This window comes from Epinephelus lanceolatus, chromosome 21, assembly GCF_041903045.1.
Source record: "Epinephelus lanceolatus isolate andai-2023 chromosome 21, ASM4190304v1, whole genome shotgun sequence".
In the NCBI taxonomy this organism is placed as follows: domain Eukaryota; kingdom Metazoa; phylum Chordata; class Actinopteri; order Perciformes; family Serranidae; genus Epinephelus; species Epinephelus lanceolatus.
In genome coordinates this window covers 5,465,936-5,487,563 of record NC_135754.1, presented here as the reverse complement: position 1 = coordinate 5,487,563, position 21,628 = coordinate 5,465,936, and the positions used below count along the sequence as shown (strand labels likewise).

Genomic DNA, 21,628 nt, shown 5'->3' with positions numbered 1-21,628 from the left:
TAGGCAGCACCCTGTCTTTGTCAAGTTCCACTTTCCTTTTGTAGAGGGTGAGAGACTATTGAAGGCAAGGTAACAACATCAGAAAAAACACTGCTGACATACAGTACAGGCCAAAAGTTTGGACACACCTTCTCATTCAATGCGTTTTCTTTATTTTCATGACTATTTACATTGTAGATTCTCACTGAAGGCATCAAAACTATGAATGAACACATGTGGAGTTATGTACTTAACAAAAAAAGGTGAAATAACTGAAAACATGTTTTATATTTTAGTTTCTTCAAAATAGCCACCCTTTGCTCTGATTACTGCTTTGCACACTCTTGGCATTCTCTCCATGAGCTTCAAGAGGTAGTCACCTGAAATGGTTTTCCAACAGTCTTGAAGGAGTTCCCAGAGGTGTTTAGCACTTGTTGGCCCCTTTGCCTTCACTCTGCGGTCCAGCTCACCCCAAACCATCTCGATTGGGTTCAGGTCCGGTGACTGTGGAGGCCAGGTCATCTGCCGCAGCACTCCATCACTCTCCTTCTTGGTCAAATAGCCCTTACACAGCCTGGAGGTGTGTTTGGGGTCATTGTCCTGTTGAAAAATAAATGATGGTCCAACTAAACGCAAACCGGATGGGATGGCATGTCGCTGCAGGATGCTGTGGTAGCCATGCTGGTTCAGTGTGCCTTCAATTTTGAATAAATCCCCAACAGTGTCACCAGCAAAACAGCCCCACACCATCACACCTCCTCCTCCATGCTTCACAGTGGGAACCAGGCATGTGGAATCCATCCGTTCACCTTTTCTGCGTCTCACAAAGACACGGCAGTTGGAACCAAAGATCTCAAATTTGGACTCATCAGACCAAAGCACAGATTTCCACTGGTTTAATGTCCATTCCTTGTGTTTCTTGGCCCAAACAAATCTCTTCTGCTTGTTGCCTCTCCTTAGCAGTGGTTTCCTAGCAGCTATTTGACCATGAAGGCCTGATTCGCGCAGTCTCCTCTTAACAGTTGTTCTAGAGATGGGTCTGCTGCTAGAACTCTGTGTGGCATTCATCTGGTCTCTGATCTGAGCTGCTGTTAACTTGCGATTTCTGAGGCTGGTGACTCGGATGAACTTATCCTCAGAAGCAGAGGTGACTCTTGGTCTTCCTTTCCTGGGTCGGTCCTCATGTGTGCCAGTTTCGTTGTAGCGCTTGGTGGTTTTTGCGACTCCACTTGGGGACACATTTAAAGTTTTTGCAATTTTGCGGACTGACTGACCTTCATTTCTTAAAGTAATGATGGCCACTCGTTTTTCTTTAGTTAGCTGATTGGTTCTTGCCATAATATGAATTTTAACAGTTGTCCAATAGGGCTGTCGGCTGTGTATTAACCTGACTTCTGCACAACAAAACTGATGGTCCCAACCCCATTGATAAAGCAAGAAATTCCACTAATTAACCCTGATAAGGCACACCTGTGAAGTGGAAACCATTTCAGGTGACTACCTCTTGAAGCTCATGGAGAGAATGCCAAGAGTGTGCAAAGCAGTAATCAGAGCAAAGGGTGGCTATTTTGAAGAAACTAGAATATAAAACATGTTTTCAGTTATTTCACCTTTTTTTGTTAAGTACATAACTCCACATGTGTTCATTCATAGTTTTGATGCCTTCAGTGAGAATCTACAATGTAAATAGTCATGAAAGTAAAGAAAACGCATTGAATGAGAAGGTGTGTCCAAACTTTTGGCCTGTACTGTATCTCTCCAGAACTATACAACAAAATACAGGTTGTAAATCACACACACTCCTCACCAAATCTCATAATAATGATATGAATCTAATACATTGATGTCATTTGGAATATTTTGTACAGTATGGTTTTGAGTTTGAAAGGAGTATATGACATTTATTACAGGAAATATTACAATCATTCGAGTAACATTTTTGTGTGATTTATGATTCACTCGATGACTTATTCAAATATGTCAGGATGTGTATTTGCGAAGTAGTCATGATATGTCCATTAGTTCATCTAAGCATGGTCAATTCATGCTGATCCTTGGAAACGTCTGAACACTGAAGCAAAGGGCTTATCGACCTCCTGTTAAAGGAAAAAGTCAAAATGTATTCTTATTTTTACTTATTATATATTCTTATTTACTGTCTCTCCAAGAGTGAGATAAGATGATCAATACCAATCTTTAGTTTGTGTGTGTAGCTCGAGACAGTTGACACAGGTGGATGGATACGTTGTTTATCAAGAAAAAGTTACAGCGCATAACTTATTTTTGAACACTGACAACAAACTGAAGAATTAAGAACAACTCAGTTACCTCCCAGTACATTGGCTGTACAACGGTGAAGCCTTAAAACAACACAATGGAGGATTGTGCTTTTTACCTCACGGGGTCCTCCTACAGACGAAAAACGGTATTGTCTGTTACAACTGTCGCAAAAATCTTTCTGCGCGAGCATTTTGTACGTACATGATTAGGCCGATTGCTTTATTTATTTATTCATTTTTGAAACTCAGAAATGAGTTGCTCACTCTCAGGGCTGACCTCCTCCTCACAGCACGCGAACACACACACAAACTCATCAGAGTGAAGTCAGACAACAGCAGAGAGGCCCCGGTGCAGATGAAGGGAATATAACTTCAAGATTACTCTAGTTAACGACAACTACGCTTGTTACTGTGAGTAAGTGCGATGAAATCTCTGCCAGCCAAGCCAATACTTTATCAATACATGTGATCAGCATGTAGAAAGACATATTTCAATCTGCTCTGTCCGCAGTCTCTCATTCACTGCTATTATGATTTACGTTTGTGGTCGACACAAGCACATCGCGCTCGCAGTGCTAACAGCAAACTGTTAAAGACAAACTAAAATGAAAGCTGTCTGTGTGTAGGCTAACACTTTATCTTAAAATGTACCTGAGGCAGCTGACCTGCAGACAGTGAGTCTCCTAAGTAGAGGGTAACAGCAGTAACAGCGCCAGATCACCATCGGTTGGGCATCCCTCCTCCTCTTTCAGCTCTCGCCAGCGTGTGAAAGCCGGGCCAATATTAATCCTTGTTCGAGCTCTTGTTTTATTGCTCTCCCGTTTTCTTTTCTTTGTCTCCTCGGACAGCACCTTCACTTTCTACCTTTTCTTTGTCGCTTCAGCCATGACAACCACGTCTAACTTTGTTCACCTCGGTTCGGCTACGCTATTCTAAAGAGAGGAGGGGGATATGACGTATGCTGTAAAGCAGCCAAATTTTGTAGTCCTTTTTGTGTCCAGGTTCCGACTCGAACCCCGAAACTGCATAGTGCCAGTGCAAGTGAAACATACGCTCTCAAGCAATGACGTAGGTGTCATCCAACCTATTGTGAGTTGATGTACCATCACAAGGATCTTGGATATATATTTTGAGGGCTCAAAAACTCCATTGTGTTGCTTTAACTAGTCAGAATTGAATTTTAGATATTTAAAATATGGAATTTCCACCAGTCACAATGTCATTGTGGTGTGATGTATGTAAATATCTAAATTTAATATGCCAATTTAAAAGTCGACCAATGGCTTTGTGGTACTTCAATGATATAATGCCCAAATGTCTGAAATGGTTTGTTGAAATGTTGGACATACCAGAAATGTAATAGTTAGGGTTGGGGTTGGGTTTAGGGTTATATCTGAAATAGGTAATAACATTTCATAGATATTTGTGATCGTTATTCTTACTAGTGAAAGAGGAAGTACTGATGTCTATAATTAAATTAAAAATATCTGAAAATCAATTTTGACTATAGTCGAAATGTAATTGTAACATGTCAAAGTTGTTTTTACAGATATTTGAACTACTCAAAAGGACATTTTGACACGTGGAATTGTCATTTCCACTAGTGAAAACACTGTGAGAAGGGCTTGACATATTAATTAATTTTAGGGGTTGAGGACTCTCAAAATTGCAGCACCTTGTCAATTATTTTTGGACAGCAAAGCTAAAAGATGCAATTAAGAAAGTAGCCAGCATGTTATATATATATATATATATATATATATATATATATATATATATATTTATATATATATATATATGTATAGAGAGAGAGAGAGAGGGAGAGAGAGAGAGAGAGAACATATACCATGTGTAAGTGCTGACCCTACCTGCCTCTGTGGATTTGAGTCCAGTCCTGTTGTCTCCGCCTGGTTTGGTTGGAGGCCAGGGGCCCTTCAGCTGCCCTGGTAGTATTTTCCCTTCAAGAGGATCCAGGGAGTGAGGCGGCTGGTTAACTGCGGCCCATGTATACAGCTGGTCATGCTGGGGGAAACAAAACTATTTTACTGAAGTAGAATTTGTTTTCAGCACTTTTTGGCTGCTACTCCACGAGGACTGCTACAACATTGTGTCATTTAGATAATAATATATGTCTATATATGCTATTCTCTAAACAAATCTAATATAATTGCATGAATGTTTTTCTGTTGGCCTAATATCCAAATCAGAGTACTGAAGACCACATTTATATAGCACTGAGAGCAGCCTAGATTATTATGGTATGGATTCGAATGTAGCAGATTTGTCAGCTAAATTCTTCTTCATTCTCTGAACTCTACCTCAACACTGTATAACATAAATAGGTTTTAAGATGAGTAACACTGTTTACGCCACATGCCTCCCCTACCTTTGTTATGTAACTTAAAATTTGTAACATCAGACAGGAGTGAAAATGAGTCATCCTCAACATTTGTTGTGTTATGGTTTCAGAATGATGACAGTTGGAGACCGGTTAGATACAAAACACGATGTAGGCTCTACAGGATGATTTTTTTCCCCCCTGGCAACTATCAGGTTTTCCCCCAAATGATGTACATATTTTTAGGCAAAGGGCTTGAAAAATAGTGCACAAAGCCGCTGTAAAAAATCTCCCCGGGGGAACATGCCAACAGACCCCTCTAGGTTTGGGCTGACCCCCAAATGTTTACAATGTCTGGCCTGCCAACACTAATGTTACATCTTACAGCAGTCGTATCAATATCATTCATATTTTAATGAGGTAGTTAGATAAATGAACATGGAACAGGAAGCAGTGCAGCACCCAGGTAACAACTCCAGCTCATCAGAAGAGAAGAACTAATTCAAAACCACAGAGCAACAGCCAGCTAGATGGCTACTTGGCCAGCGCACTTACTACTATGGATGTTCTTTATTGATGCCATGCAGTGTGTAATTTGTCTCTGAAGGTAGAAACACACTTTTTTGCCTCAGCATCCTGCAAAAAAAAATTTCAGTGCAGCAAGACAGATTTTCTTCCCCAAAATATCCAGACTGGACTCAAACATCTTTGAAAAATAACTTCCATATTGCATTACAGTATGGGCTCAAGCATCACCATCTACAGTCAGATGCCTAACATCTTAATACAATCAGGTACTAAAAAATAATGGACAAAAAGCCTTTCCGGTGGCATCACTGTCACAAATTAGAGCGATACAATCTTCTTAGCTTTTACAGCTTCATTAACTTTTGTTTCCTGAAATTAGTTTTCAAATGTATCAACAGTCTAGATCCAGAGGCTCTTTCTGGATGAACTCAAAGACAAGCCAATAATGGAGTAACAAGGAGCAGCGTGAATGGCAATTGTAAAATACTATATCGTAAATCTAAATTTGGACATTCAGCTTCTTCCATGAAGGGCTGTCAACTCTGGAACATATTACTAACGGAAATCAAACTGATTACAGATTTGAAATCCTTTACAACAAAGGTTAAGTGTTAGCTAAAACAAATCAGAGCTGTACCCACTCTTTTAGTATACAGTACAGGCCAAAAGTTTGGACACACCTTCTCATTCAATGCGTTTTCTTTATTTTCATGACTATTTACATTGTAGATTCTCACTGAAGGCATCAAAACTATGAATGAACACATGTGGAGTTATGTACTTAACAAAAAAAGGTCAATAACTGAAAACATGTTTTATATTCTAGTTTCTTCAAAATAGCCACCCTTTGCTCTGATTACTGCTTTGCACACTCTTGGCATTCTCTCCATGAGCTTCAAGAGGTAGTCACCTGAAATGGTTTCCACTTCACAGGTGTGCCTTATCAGGGTTAATTAGTGGAATTTCTTGCTTTATCAATGGGGTTGGGACCATCAGTTGTGTTGTGCAGAAGTCAGGTTAATACACAGCCAACAGCCCTATTGGACAACTGTTAAAATTCATATTATGGCAAGAACCAATCAGCTAACTAAAGAAAAACGAGTGGCCATCATTACTTTAAGAAATGAAGGTCAGTCAGTCCGGAAAATTGCAAAAACTTTAAATGTGTCCCCAAGTGGAGTCGCAAAAACCATCAAGCGCTACAACCAAACTGGCACACATGAGGACCGACCCAGGAAAGGAAGACCAAGAGTCACCTCTGCTTCTGAGGATAAGTTCATCCGAGTCACCAGCCTCAGAAATGGCAAGTTAACAGCAGCTCAGATCAGAGACCAGATGAATGCCACACAGAGTTCTAGCAGCAGACCCATCTCTAGAACAACTGTTAAGAGGAGACTGCGCGAATCAGGCCCTCATGGTCAAATAGCTGCTAGGAAACCACTGCTAAGGAGAGGCAACAAGCAGAAGAGATTTGTTTGGGCCAAGAAACACAAGGAATGGACATTAGACCAGTGGAAATCTGTGCTTTGGTCTGATGAGTCCAAATTTGAGATCTTTGGTTCCAACCGCCGTGTCTTTGTGAGACGCAGAAAAGGTGAACGGATGGATTCCACATGCCTGGTTCCCACTGTGAAGCATGGAGGAGGAGGTGTGATGGTGTGGGGGTGTTTTGCTGGTGACACTGTTGGGGATTTATTCAAAATTGAAGGCACACTGAACCAGCATGGCTACCACAGCATCCTGCAGCGACATGCCATCCCATCCGGTTTGCGTTTAGTTGGACGATCATTTATTTTTCAACAGGACAATGACCCCAAACACACCTCCAGGCTGTGTAAGGGCTATTTGACCAAGAAGGAGAGTGATGGAGTGCTGCGGCAGATGACCTGGCCTCCACAGTCACCGGACCTGAACCCAATCCAGATGGTTTGGGGTGAGCTGGACCGCAGAGTGAAGGCAAAGGGGCCAACAAGTGCTAAACACCTCTGGGAACTCCTTCAAGACTGTTGGAAAACCATTTCAGGTGACTACCTCTTGAAGCTCATGGAGAGAATGCCAAGAGTGTGCAAAGCAGTAATCAGAGCAAAGGGTGGCTATTTTGAAGAAACTAGAATATAAAACATGTTTTCAGTTATTTCACCTTTTTTTGTTAAGTACATAACTCCACATGTGTTCATTCATAGTTTTGATGCCTTCAGTGAGAATCTACAATGTAAATAGTCATGAAAATAAAGAAAACGCACTGAATGAGAAGGTGTGTCCAAACTTTTGGCCTGTACTGTATGTATTGTGGTATGTGTATAGTAGTATGTCTATTATAGTAGATGTATTGTGGTGTAAGTTGTGATGTTTGCATTGTAATGCAGCAATATGTGTATTGTAGTATGTATGTTGTTGTGTATGTATTGTTGGTATATGTACTGCACCACACAGGACCAATAACCACTCCTGCTCAATGCAGTTTAACTGTAGGATAACATATGTTTCTGAAAACATTTGAGGCAAAACAGTAACAGCATCTTGGTTCATACTTTATCAGCACTGCCTAGTTATACAGGTTGAGCTCAGCTTTTTCAGCCTCTGTTTTTACAATACAGGAAACAGCATGGAGCCCACTTCCTGTTTACAAAGTCTTGTACTACAGCAAAACAATGCCCTCAAATATGTTTCTGAAGGCAAGCAAGAAATAGGCAGTGCAGTAACAGAATCATGGTTTATATTTGATCAGCACTGCTTAGTTTATAGTTTAATCTGAGTTTGATCTGAGTTTGAGATCCGCTTCTACTCTTTTTGTGTCTGTGGTTACAGTACAATCTGTAGTTTGAGCAACAGACTGAGAGCCAGCAAGTTCACGTCATGCAGTGGATTTGAGCTGAGAGATGAGCATGAAGTATCTCATCACATCACATCCACATCTCCTTTCAATCAGATAGACCAGGCTGCTTTTGTGCCACAATGCTTCTTTGCTAATGCATAGATGGGTGAGAAAATCCACTTATTTGCTTATGGTCTTGTAAGGCCACAACCACTACTGGCAGGCAATGATGGATGCTCCTGGTGGGTAGACTCTGCAATTAGCAGATCACAAACTGCAAACTTGTGAAACTGGTGTGCGCAAAAGGGTGGACAAAAAATTCACAACAAACTAAACAATTATGATGATAATAATGATCAATCAAATTATAATACATTATCAACATTGCATTATAATACAATGTAATAATGCTAATGAAGTTTAAACACAAAATAAAAACAAAAAGGCCTCCATTACAATACATAAAAACACAGCACAACAAACATAACCAAGGTGCACAGGTGGCAAAAGGTGTATGAAGTGTGACTACATACGTCAAATTTGGCTGCTGCTGTGGAGGTGATGTGGGCAGTGCTGCCTCCCAGCTGCTCTCTGAAGCAGTCAGTGAAAGGCAGCAGGAGACCCATGGCCAAGATCCTGGAGCAGAGCCTCTCAGCCTCCTCCGGCTCCTCCTGTTGCTGCTGCAGGAACAGCTTCTCCAGAAGAGTTCGACCTGGACAGCCAGTGAAGAAAACACAACCTATGTGACTATATGTGAGAACCTGACAACAATAACTACTTATGAATAGTATAATCTGTTGCATTTGATAAAGCAGTTCCTAAGACAAGTTTGCATGCACTGGAGTAAGTTGTTACTGTCAGCCTTTGGATTGACAGCAGAGTAAGAAGACTTATACTTAGAACATACATGTGTCTGTATTTAACAAACAGTCAACTCTTTGTACTTAAATAACTGAAGGTTCCTTTATGTTAATTTCAGTTCAGTTAGGACATTGATAGTCAAAGAAACCTTAATGCCCATTTGCAGTATTATGGCTGATGGTATAGCTCTGTTCTGGGGCATCTCTGCCTTGCCTTGGGCCTACACAGAAGGCCTAAGGCAGAGAGAGCACACCTCTCCGCCCTTTCACGTGCCTAAGTGGAATGCCTTAGGAGCTGTACACGTGCCGCATTTCTTGTGCCTTTGAATTCATTGTTTTTAATACAGACACGCGGCATGCAAGCCAGAGCAACGCCACTGTGGTGCTCACGCATTCTCAAGCGCAATGGCTGCACCCTGATATAAAAAGAGTTCAACTTTTGGATTGCAGCAGCACACACTGCATGTCATGTGACAAGGACCAACCAATCACCACTGATGGACTTCTTTCCCTTCTTCCATAAATATTATTCTGTGATAAATATGGAGAAGTTGAGCATTTTAGTGCAGGACTGCCAGAGATTTACATCTCTCCCACGGACAATAGGCCTACACACACACACACAGCACCTGGAAGAAGATCAGCTCTGCACTCAGGATTTCAGGTGAATGGGTTATGATACAGTGCTTGTTAAGGTTGTTTAGCAACCTCAGCTCTTAAAAGCTGGCAAAAAAAGGTACAGGAGTAGCATCCAGCACATGACCTCACGTTTTCCAGGCAGTTAAAGATGTGGCACATGTTTGGCCCTTTAAGGCAGAGAGAGCACATCTCTCTGCCCTTCCACATGCATACAAGGGAAGCATGAGGCAGAGAGAGCAATCCTCCCTGTGCTTCCATGCGCCTACACGGAAAGCCTAAGGCAGGGAGAGCAGCAGCAAAGACCCCCTGGAAACAGAACAGAGCCAGCATCAATGACAAACAGAAATGACACTGATAAGTCAGACACTACATAAAAGGAGGGGCCGCGGTGGAGGACAGGCTGCGGCAGTAGGCAGGCTTAAACAGTTTAAATAGGGTGCCATGAAAGAGAGTGCCCATTTGAATCATGTGACCTATCAGCTGACTCCCTTCCATCAGTCAGCAGCTCTATCAGTTGATTGGGCTGCTTGAGATCAGCTGATGTAGCTGAGATGTGAGCTGAGCTTGACATCTAAGATCATAGAAAAATAGTCAACCAAGTGCAATGATGTCCTCCAAGATAATATTTGCCACTTTGTTTGCAATAAACAAAGTTTGTTGTTGTTTTTCAGTTTCAGTTATATACTGGGGGGCATTTTGGGCATTGGGGGGGACACATGTCCCCCTCAATGTATATGGTGACTACTGCCCTGTCAGCATACATAATTAGGCTGCAGTTGTCTGGGTGCACAAAGGTGAAGTGCGCTTGTCTTGTCATACAAAGTTTGATGGAGTGTCAACTGGACAATATGGAGATATTTGCATCTTGAAAGCCAGACTACAAATGTGGATAGACAGGGAGAAACATACGCAAGCCTAAGACGTGGTAAGATATGATATTCCTCACTATATGAAGTGACTGATAACAAGATCTGTATAATGGATTGTAAAGAAACTCGTCAGGTTTTTATTTTGTAGACAATTAATCTGGATTTATAGCATGATGGGATGACAGCACAATGATGTGTGTGGTATCAGTGGAAAGCTCTAGTCCTGCGCTTTCATGTGATATGCGTGGCATTTCTGTGCGAGCCTGCATTTGCGAGTAATCCATCTAAGAGTTATGTGTCTGCAGAGCTGTATGGAAGCTCTGTTATACATAATTTTAGTGTAACTTTATCATTTTTTTTTTGCTGTGAAAACATTGGACTACCGACAAGTGCTTGGTCTTGTCGGAAAGCTACAATTCCGCTGTTTCATGTGATATGCCACGCATATCACGTGAATCAATAGAGAAAATCAATAGAGAAGAACAGGTGTGAATTTGGACGCACTATGCGTCATTCGGGCCCATAGGGCTAAGCTTTGTTCAGTTTTTTTTAAAAACTTTTAATGAAAGTATTCTGAATACAAGGATATATTGTGTAATCCTATTTCCTTCCATCCTGCCCCTGTCTTGCATAAGCTCGTATGTACAACTAAAATGTGGAGTAGAAACTCTGTTGGATACTTAGGGCCAAGAAATCAGTCTTCTGCAGAAATCTAGCTTTGCAAAATCAGGTGTCTTTACTCCCCTTGTCAAGTTCTGGAAATTTAGCTTCTCAGGTATATGTCATCCAGAATACTCCAGTTAGCATTGCACTCCTATATCATTGTCAGATTCACTATGGACAGTTAAAAAGAGGATCAAAATCAGCAGAGCCACAGATATCGTCTCTCTGACAACAACAGTTTGGCATGAACTTTGGGTGTGGTACAGTAGCAAGTAGCATCTAATGTAACCTCGGGTCACTAGCCTCGTGCAGAGATAAAGAGTGTGACATATTGTAGACATTTATCAGATTTCACAAAGCTCCCTCTGGAGACACTAAGCTTTATATACCTTTTATCATATATGCAGTAATACTGCTGAACACCTAAAAACTTTGATCTAAAAAATCAGTGGAGTTCAGATAACTAAACTACTTAAACTTCTACTGTAATCCTGAAAATGTAGTATGACTGTGGCAGCAGTTTGGTAGAGTGATAAAATGTGACAACTGATCAACTGCATGTAAAGGGGAATGCTGCAATCATGTGACCAATGCACTGACGAGAGTCAGTATGACAGCTTCTAAATGCTTTTTGTAATCAGCTAAGAGTCTTTCAGCTCTTTTTGTTTTTACTTATTCTTCCTGCAAAAGGCTTCTAGTCTCTTTGAGATTCTTGGGCTGTCTTGCATACACTGTTCTTTTGAGGTCTATCCACAGATTTTTAATGATGTTTAGGTCGGGGGACTGTGAGGGCCATGGCAAAACCTTCAGCGTGCACCTCTTGAGGTAGTCCATGTGGATTTCAAGATGTGTTTAGGATCATGGTCCTGTTGTGGTCAGTGAGTCAACGGATAGTTTATTTCATTGAGCTGACAGTTCCTTGGGAAGACTCAGTGGAAGAAGCCTATGAAAGAAAAAAACTTAGATATGCAGACTTAGGAGCAGAAGCTGAGCAGCGAGGATGGAAAACTAGGATTTGTCCAGTGGAAGTGGGGTGTAGGGGATTCATAGCAAGATCAGCTGTCTCGCTCCTGGGGGAACTCGGAGTGTGGGGACAAAGTTTGAGGAAGGCAGTGAAGGAAATGTCAGATGAAGCAGTTAGATGTAGCCAATGGATCAGGAAGTGAAGAAATAATATTAGTTGGGGGCCAGCAGGGGGAACTACTAAGCAGGGTACATAACTCCTTGAGATCAGGTGGAGAGATCCACTTCCTCTCAGGAGGAAATCCAGGAAGAGGAAAGTTATTTAAGTGTGGGAGTGGCCTATTTGAATTCCTTTTGTTTGAGACCATGCTGCAAGGTGAATGTGTTTGCTGATCCTGTAAGTTTATTTATCTCCTTTAACTTTAGCTTATATTGTAGTTATGCTATGTAGCGTGTGAAATAGAGTATGGTGAATGTGCTAGGAAAGGTAGTATCAGCACTGTCTCTACCTGGAGCTCGCATGTATGGAGCCTGAGTTTGGTTGAAGGTGGCAGTGCTGTTTGGGCTGAGAAAGCCATGCGTAAGTAAGGTAAAGGAGGTTATTGGTTGGTGTGGGGAGCAGTGAGACCTGGCATTAGGGGAGTGTCTCTGGGACGCCAGAGATCACTGTCTAGCCTCCTGGAGGTGTCGTGGGACCAACTAGACGAAACACTGGTGAAAGGAGGTTCCCACCCGATGACCCCAAAGACATGTTAGTTATCACTGCTCACTGGTCTGTGTAATTAAGCCTTGCCATAATAGCTTACCATAGGGCTTAGGAGGTTATTCACTGAGTGCTGATCCTTTCTCTAGAGCACAAACTTCTTGTGTTTATTTGAATTCTGTGAATTTAAGGAACAGCACATGAGCAGACATAGATCAATGAAAAAAGGTTGAGCTCTTCTCCAGCTAAAAATACCTTTATGTATTTATTGATAGAAAACCAGTTGACACAAATGCTAACTGCAGTATGCCAAAGCTCAACAACATCTAATTTTAGAGGATTAACTACATGCTTTTAATGCGCCAGAGAGGTTATGCTTGCCATGTATTGATATTTTTATTGAATAATGTTTTCACTGACCTGTAGTTATAGAAACAACGGAGGTACTGTAAGATTAATCTACAGGATATTAATCAGCTGTTCCAAAACTACTGAGGTGGAACAGCTTGTGTACATCCTGTCAGAGATAATGGTGCTTGGAATCAGCAGTGTCATTGTGGTTGCTGATGTCTAGCTAAAGAAATCCAAAGACATCCGGGTTAACAGCATACAATCAATATTTGTGTGTCCTCAGAGCTGTTAATGCATACTTGTTAAATTAGGTCTCCTTCTTTGTTTTTGCCCTCGGGACACAATAAATATCATCTGATCTGAAACTGAGACCGCTCTGTACTCACCTGTGAAGATGTCCTGAAAGCCGCAGGTAGAAACCTGTCCACAGGAGGATCTTCTGGTAGCACAGATGGGTTGACTGCCTCCTCCTCTGTAGCCCACCAAATATTCTCCTGAACCTCCTCCATCCTCCTCTCTGCTCCTCATCCTCCTCTCAAGCTCCTCCGTCCAGTCAGCTGAGCGACTCAGAGGCCCAGCGAGGCTTCGAGAGCGCTGCCTATGGACCTGATGACCCTCAGCCATCGTCCTGTCAACATTAACATTTCAGGTTAGCTTTACTTTGAAAACAGATCACAGTCATACAGTTAAATAACACAAGCCAAATTACAATGATAAAATAAAAGTAGCTTTCGAAGGACCAAATCAGTCTTCTTGGCATTTTGCTGTCTATTCAGTATGAATCTTGTGGTTTTAATGCAGACTATTTTTCAGAGTATGCTGTGGTGTTTCACATTTTTGTTTTCATTACTCTGAAGCAGTCAAAGGTTAGTGTTACTTCAACAACAAAAGCAGGCATCATACTAGCTAGTGAAGGAACGCATATCATCAGGATATTGTGTCAACACAAGTTGACTTTTAAACTATGTGGCAATTGATAGAAACGTTGGTCTAGAGGAGGAAAAGGTAGGTATACTGTAAAGCCCTTTCCAGACGTAACATATGTAACATTGCTGGCTCATCTATCTGTTAAAGTGATGACTATTTGTCATTCAGACAGAGGTGACTTTCACACTAATGTTGCTTACAACTCTGACATGACAGGATATTTATGAAAAGAGCTGTGTGCATGCTGGCACCTGGTGCAGGAGAGTTGAGAATGAGACATCAGATTCATGTAAAGGGGTGTGTGCATGTCTGTAAGGGGCTTAAAGGACAGTTCACCCCAAAATCAAAAATACATATTTTTCCTCTTACCTGTAATGTTGTTTATCAGTCTAGATAGTTTTGCGATGTTTGCCTTCTCTTGGACTTGGACTCAGTTTGTGGTGCTCAAAACGCCAAAGAAATACATTTGAAAATCGCAACAGCAATGTCTCTCACCAGAAATCATGGCTTGGTTACTCAAGATAATCCTCAGACTGCTGTGAGCAGTTTAATTGAAGGAAGGATTTTCTTTCTTACAAACTACACCTGCCAAATGAATCACCACACAGAAAAAAGTGTGCATCTACTTATGGATGAGAGGCTACTGCTTGCTCACCTGAGGTAGTTACTGTCACAGGTCACAAGCACAGGCCTTTCATCCATGATTATGCATGCTGCGCTTTCTTTGGCACGTGTAATGCCATATAAAGATGATAGTTTCTATAATAAAACTGCTCACAGCAAGGTCTGTGGATTATCTTGAGTAACCAGGTCATGATTTCTTGAAAGAGACAGTGCTGTCGAGTTTTTTTAATTGTATTTCTTTTGCACTGAGAGCTTCATAAGCAGAGTCATCTAGTTCCATTACACTGGAGAGAAGGCAGATATCTCCATGACCAATATCTCCAACACTCAGCAACTCATACCAAGACAATCTAGACTGATAAATGGCACAAGAGAAATATGTAGTTTTGATTGTGGGGTGGACTGTCCCTTTAAGTGATTTTGGTGAAAGTGCTAACTTGTGAAAAAACACTTGAATGGTATTTCCATCACTGATGTGAAATATTTAAGCTATTTGTGGAAAAAGTATTCTTGATATAATTTTTGATCATTTAAATCCAAAAACTGTAAAACTGTGGTGTAAGTACCTCCAATTTAGAAGCTGTGAACAATATACATCCATTTTAACCACTCCAGCAAGCAGCAATTATCCAATTCCAGCTTAGCAACAGTAACTACATATGGCAGGCCTGTCAGTCTTTCACATTCTGAAGTGGTGTGCAGCTGGCTCTATAAAGAGCCATCTACACCCATCTGTTAGTCCTCATCCTTAAAGTATTTTCTGAAGTAAAAGTGAAACACCGTTTGAAAATATTAACAGCATAAATCGTGCCTCTGTGTCAGCCCAGTGCGTTACATTTATATATTTCATACATATCATATCATTGTTTCTAAAGAGACGTGGTATATGAGCTGACTTGGTCACCGGGAGGGGGAGGGATGGTGGACAGCATGTAAGCTAGGCAAGACCCTTGCAAAGCTGCAGACCACTGTTTGAGACCAAAAGAAAACGCTTGTGTTTTAGGGAGTCATTACTTTGTTTCCAGCTGCCTTTTGAGGCACCAAATGTGGATGTTTTGTAACCTCTCATCATTTTCACAGCAGGAATAGTGCCACGAGAACCAGTTGTTTTTTGGGGTTTCCCCCATATCTGGGTGCTATATTTTCCTAACCATAACCAAGTGGTTTTTCATGCCTAAACACGTTAACCACAGCATTGCTGAAATGTAAATTTTCAAGCAAATGCAATGTAGGATATCCATGGGTTGCAGAAATGTATATGCCAACATTTTTTTCTGGTGACTGGGTTGTCTCTGTTGCTTTTACTTATGTGTTTCTGTGGTGAACCTCTGAACGAGTATGTTTCTTTATAGTACTGCATAATATTAGGGATCACTAGCTCTACCAGCAAAAGAAGAACATTGCTGTCCCATTATCTTCATGACTTCCTCACTGATCAACAGCAAGTGAGGATACTGACTTTTTACATGGGAACTCTTGGTTTTTGCTTCATACACAGTACTTAGTTAACACTAAGTCAACACAATATCATGTATGTAGTTATTAAAATGATATTTAAGATATCTTACCAGGGTTTTGATTTTCTTACGAGTCAGGTTTTCAGCCAACTCAAAGAGCTGACGTTAGTTAGCTAGCTAGTTAGGTACAGCTAAACTACATTTAATGAAATCTACCAGAAACAATATAAGTCAGCAAAACAGACACTCCAAAATGATCATCTGCTTTTGCCTATTTCAATAGTAAATATGCCACTGCTATTGTTGCAGATGTACAGTGTGAAAATAAAATGTTTGACAGGCATTGCAACAGTAACTAATTGGGGGCGGGGCTAAGTGATGGTTCATTTTCACTTTATTATATTGTGGGTTTATTTCTATAGCTCTGGGTATTATTTCAATCAGTTCTGATAACAGTATATTCACTAAGGTATTGCTGAGATCTGGGAGCATGGTGACATTAGCCCATTACATGGCAAGACACACAAGCAGTCAATCAGACAGGTTTTTAAAAAGCCAGCAGTTTAGATGTTATGTAAACCACTCTATTTGGAGATAAAATCCCAACCACGCCTGAAATGTTGCTAATAATCCCTCATTGCTCAAAAAGATTGCAGCAAGAACAGTAGGTCAGAGTTCAACCACGTATCACGAAGCTTTCCATTATAATTTCATAATTTTGCAATTTTGACTTCCAAGTTTGACCAATCTGGGGTTTTGGTCACAACCTGCCTGATTATCAGACTCTTTAGGTTTCTTCTTGCTGTCTGACTTCTTTTTAGCATCAACACATTGCCAGACCTCAGCAATTAATTACATTGTTGAGTACCAGTAATAAGGGAAGATGCCCAAAATTACTACAATAAGACCCAAATTGTAGTAAACTGTAAATATCCTCCTTATCTAACAAAGGGAATCCATGTTTTCCACAATGCTGCTTAACATCACCTAATGACTGTTAAAACCATTTATGGCTATGGTATAGACTGTAAATAAAGACGGACAACGCACCTCCACTTCCTCTCACTGTACACAAATGAAGCCAAAATATCACAGTTATAGGGGAGGGGCTGCCATTTTGCGCTGTGACATCACTTGGACCCAGAATATACATGGTAGCTATCGGGAAGTGGAGCTGTGATGTCAAGTTCCAGGTGTAAATATGGACAGTGCAAGCAGTGTGGTTGCATTGGGGCCCGTGGGGTAAAGGGCCCTATAGAGAGTTGGGAGAAGAATGGGCACAATTCAGACTGCTTCCTCAAAGATACAACTGTAATTACATAAGAAGCCATGTTAAACAAAAAGTATGCCATTTGCTGTTTATGCCCTCAAAAAGGTCAAGAAGGCCAAGTCAGTAGCAATCTATGTCAAAATGTTATGCTTATTCTACAAAAACTATAAAAGCTAAAAGTGAACTACATAGTTACTCATACAACTCTACTCTACTTACTTTTTTTCTTTGGTATTTTTGCCATATACAGATGATACAAAGATGACTGCTGGTGTGTTATGGTGTTCAGTGTTAATTCCTTAATTGATCATGTGATGAGATGCTGGAATATATGGTAGCTAATTTAGCCACAAATCTGGCACTGGGGCCATCATGACTACCTTACGCCACTGAGTCCCGGCCCTTACACTAGTCCTATCCAATGGCAGGCAGCACCTTTGATCACAAGCGCACCAATTGACTCATGCAAGCTGTCAATCATGATGTCACAGTCCCTTTATATATTTATCAAATAACTTTTTAAAACCAAACTTAAATGATAAACTAACACTTGAACATACATCAGTGTGAAAAGAGCCACCTAACCTACCTACATGTACCTTGAGTTTTTAGTTTGGCCCATGTTCTATCTGCTAACATGGAGGCTGCAGGGCTTATGACCTATATTACAGCCAGCCACCAGGGGTCGATCAATATGTTTTCACTTCATTTCTGGGGAGCTGTTGTGCCGTCCATATACAGTCTGGTTAAAACCAAATCCAACTTTATGTTAAAAAGCATCATATGAGCAGTTATATCTTCATGCAAGAAATTAAACAAAATTAAATGTATGTTACAACACCACAGGTACCTGTGGAGGTGATGGTTGGCTCTGCGCGGGGACAGGGGGCTGTGGGAGGGGGACAGGGCTGGGGACTGTCCTGGGGAGCTTAGCTGTCTCGTGGTAGTCTTGATGTAGGAGGGGAAGATGGGAGGGTAGGGTTTCACCACAGGGCTAGAGGAGGTGGATGAGTGGGTGGACCTGAGGAGTCGTTTGGCTAGGGTGGGGCTCTCCTGGGGAGGCAGGAAGGACACGCTGCTCCTCCTGCACTCCTGGTTGGAGGGGGAGGCACTGGTGCTGGCAGCAGCAAAGTGGTGGGATTCGGATCCAGCACTCAGGCAGTCCTCTAGGGACTCTGCACTGGTACCCGAGCCCAACTGACCCTCACCTTCTCCAAACACGGTCCCTGAGCTCAGCACTTCGGTGGGTTCTGGACTTTTGATGTGGCTGTCTGCGGTTGGAGGACTGAGATCCACATCCACCCCAGGCTCCCTCTCCTCCTCTACTTCACCTCCAGTTTCCTCCTCGTCCCCTGAGGTTTTCCCAGCACTGTCAAATGTGAGATCAGGGAAGCTGTTAGCGCTGGTTGTCATGGCGACAGGGCTGACTGCTTCCCCCCCTACAGTAGCCATGGTGATGTCTGTGTGAGGGGGCTGCTGCACCCAAGCATGCTGGTCTTTTGTGCCTGTGGCAACACAAAGAGAGGCTTCTCTCTCCCTCTGCCCCTTCCCATTTAGCTCCGGATGCTCCACCTCCTCCTTTTCCTTCTCCTCCCTCCTCTCATGCACCTCTGTGTACGAAGGGAGGTGTGGTGCTGGAGGCTGGTCTGCGTGCTTGACAGAGCCAGACAGAGTCCCTGTCTCTAGGAATGACAGGGCATCAGAGCCCAGCTCTAATTCTGGGGTCAGGTCAAGCACCTCAGGAGGAGTTAATTTAATGACCCCATTACTCTGCTTCCTCCTCTCCTCTCCTCCTCCCCAGCTCAGATCCCTTTCGCCCCCTTCCTGTGCTTCCACAATTGAGTTAACCCCCCCATGCTGTTGGTGCTGAAGCCTTATAGCAAGCTGGATGTCTGCAAGCAAATCCTCGTGGTCAGCTGCTGAGTGGAAGCTATATATATCTGTGTCCGACCCTGAGCTCCCTCCTTTCTGCCCTCCATCCTCTGCGGGAGATGTTGCTGCTGTTGAGGCTTTCCGCTGCACCTCCTGCCTCTGCTCCCGTCCGTCTCCATCCTTTCTCCCCGGCTCTGGTCTCTTTTTCTTCTCGGCCTCAGTGTCTGACTGTCCAAGCTCATCTGCAGACATTTCAGGTGTTTTTGTGCTGTCCAGTTCGTCATGTTGAGATGCTAAAACGTCCTCCTTTGAGCCTGTTACTGATGAACACGCGCCTCCTTTCCCTTTCAGGTTGCCCTTTCTCTTCCGGATGGAGAAAACAGAGGACTTGGACTCTGATTTGTTTTTCTTCTTTCCTGGTCCTGTGCCATGCATCCCCCCTCCTCCTCCTCCTCCTCCTCCACCGCTGCCTGCTCCTTTACCTCCATGCTTACTGTGGAGTTTCTTTCCTCCTTTTTTTGTGATGTCCCCTCCTCCCTCTCTCCATCCTTCATCCAGCGAAGGGTAGCTTCCATTACCCGATGCTGCTGCAGCTTTCTTTTGCTTAGCCTCCTGGTTGCCCATGTTGATGATAAGCGTTTGATGCTTTCCTGCCTCCCCTCAGGTCATGCCTATAGGAGCTCCTCCTGCCTTGGGGAGCTTTAAGATGCCTGTGCCTGGAAAAGGTAGAACCGTCTTGGCCTAATCTGTGGATGCTCGTCTGGTGGAGGAAGAGGAGGAGGAGCTGCTGGTGCTTTTTTTCATATCTCTGTTGTGCGACGATCTTCCTTGTTGTTTTCTGGTGACGAAGGCTGGCGTGGCAGTGATGTTGACGCTGATGCAGGAGAGACATAGAGCTCCCTCTTCCTCCTCCTCCCCCCCCCTCTCTCTTTCTTACCCTCCCCCTCCTCCTCCTCTCCATCTGCTGAAAGGAGTGACGCAGGCACTGCGTGCTCAGTGGAGCTCTGACAAGGAGGCAGACTGGGAGAGATGCAGAGAAACTGGGACTGGGACACAAAGCTAGGCCTGCCAGCAAAAAGAATAAAAAGACCCTGAGAGGAATAAAGATGCTGCTGGCGACTGTGACACTGTGCTGGAGCTGACAGGGTAGGGGGAGTGGGTTGAGTTGGAAATGTGCACCCTCCTCTTGGCTGAGCATTCTCATTTGGTCTGTCACTGCAGCTAATCACACAGTTGCTCACTACATCTCCCAAGATTCCCTGATTCCTGCCTACATCACCCATAATGCAAAGTGTGGGTTAGACTCCAGTAAAGGGACCTCTCATGCAGCTCTGTGTCACTGCAGGTTCTTACATCAGATATGGCCTTCATTTTCTTTTTAATAGTTAACATACACAAATAATAATGTTTATTCTAACAAAAAGTAAGGCTGTGCCTTTTGTTTAATTTCAAAAGTAGTCATTAAACAACAGTTTTAGGTATATAACGATCACTGTTAATGCCGTTTTCATTGTTATTTTGTTATTTTAATGATCAACATAGTTGAAGAAAAAAAACAGTCTCACCACAAGGTTCTCTCAGTAGCTGTTGTGGAGCTTTTGATGACATCACACGATCCTCCCCAACTAATGGAGCTCTCACGGAAATGTATCCAGCTGGCACCGGACATCAATATGACGTCAGAAAAACAGTGGACTCTTACACTGAACAGACATTAAATTTCCCAGCTGGCACACGATGGACCTTCAAGGTTGAATTGTGGTTGAAATTATGTCAGTTGCTGTTTCAACATTAAAACAACTTTGAAACAATGTTTATTTCTTATAGTTGTAAAACGGTTAACAAAATTCTCATGAGTCAACATTCTGATGTTTCAACATTGAAACAATGTTGAAACATTTTTAAGGATTAAAAATTTTCAAACAACATTGCAAAATCAACGTTGATTCATCCCAAAAAATCATAAAACATAATTCAGCAGTGATTTAACCATGGTGGATTGATTCAACAGTGAATAAATGGGGCGTTGGTAGCGTAGTGGATAGTGCTGGTGCCCCATGTACAGAGGCATTGCCTTGCTGCAGCGGCCGTGGGTTTCGAATCCAGCTCGCGGCCCTTTGCTGCATGTCAGTCCCCACTCTCTCTCTCTCTCTCTCTCTGTCTCCCCATTTCACCTTCTGTCCTATCAATAAAGGCAAAAAAGCCAATAAAAATCATCTTAAAAAAAAAAAACAGTGAATAAACATTAGAATGCCACCTGGGTCATGGTAGTGTGGTGGTTAGCACTGTCGGTTCGTGGTTCGATCCCAGGTGTGGGAGCCCTTCTGTGTGGAGTTTGCATGTTCTCCCCATGTCAGCGTGGGTTTTCTCCAAGTACTCCGACTTCCTCCCACAGTCCAAAGACATGCAGATTGGGGAGAGGTTAATTGGTGAGTCTAAATTGTCCGTAGGTGTGAATGTGAGTGTGAATGGTTGTCTATCTCTACATGTC

The 21,628-nt window shown here is 42.4% G+C and overlaps 1 protein-coding gene across 1 annotated transcript in view; it reads right to left on the bottom strand.

Annotated features, from left to right (window-relative positions):
• fmn2b (formin 2b) overlaps positions 1-20,070 on the bottom strand; it is a 50,278-nt gene extending 30,208 nt beyond the window's left edge. The window contains exons 1-4 of the mRNA XM_033611991.2: positions 18,116-20,070; positions 13,374-13,615; positions 8,473-8,651; positions 4,127-4,280 (exon numbers count right to left, since the gene is read on the bottom strand). Of these exons, the coding sequence (XP_033467882.2) occupies positions 4,127-4,280; positions 8,473-8,651; positions 13,374-13,615; positions 18,116-19,761 (2,221 nt within the window). The 5' untranslated portion in view covers positions 19,762-20,070. The remainder of the gene's footprint in view (positions 1-4,126; positions 4,281-8,472; positions 8,652-13,373; positions 13,616-18,115) is intronic.
• Between the last annotated feature and the right edge of the window lie 1,558 nt (positions 20,071-21,628).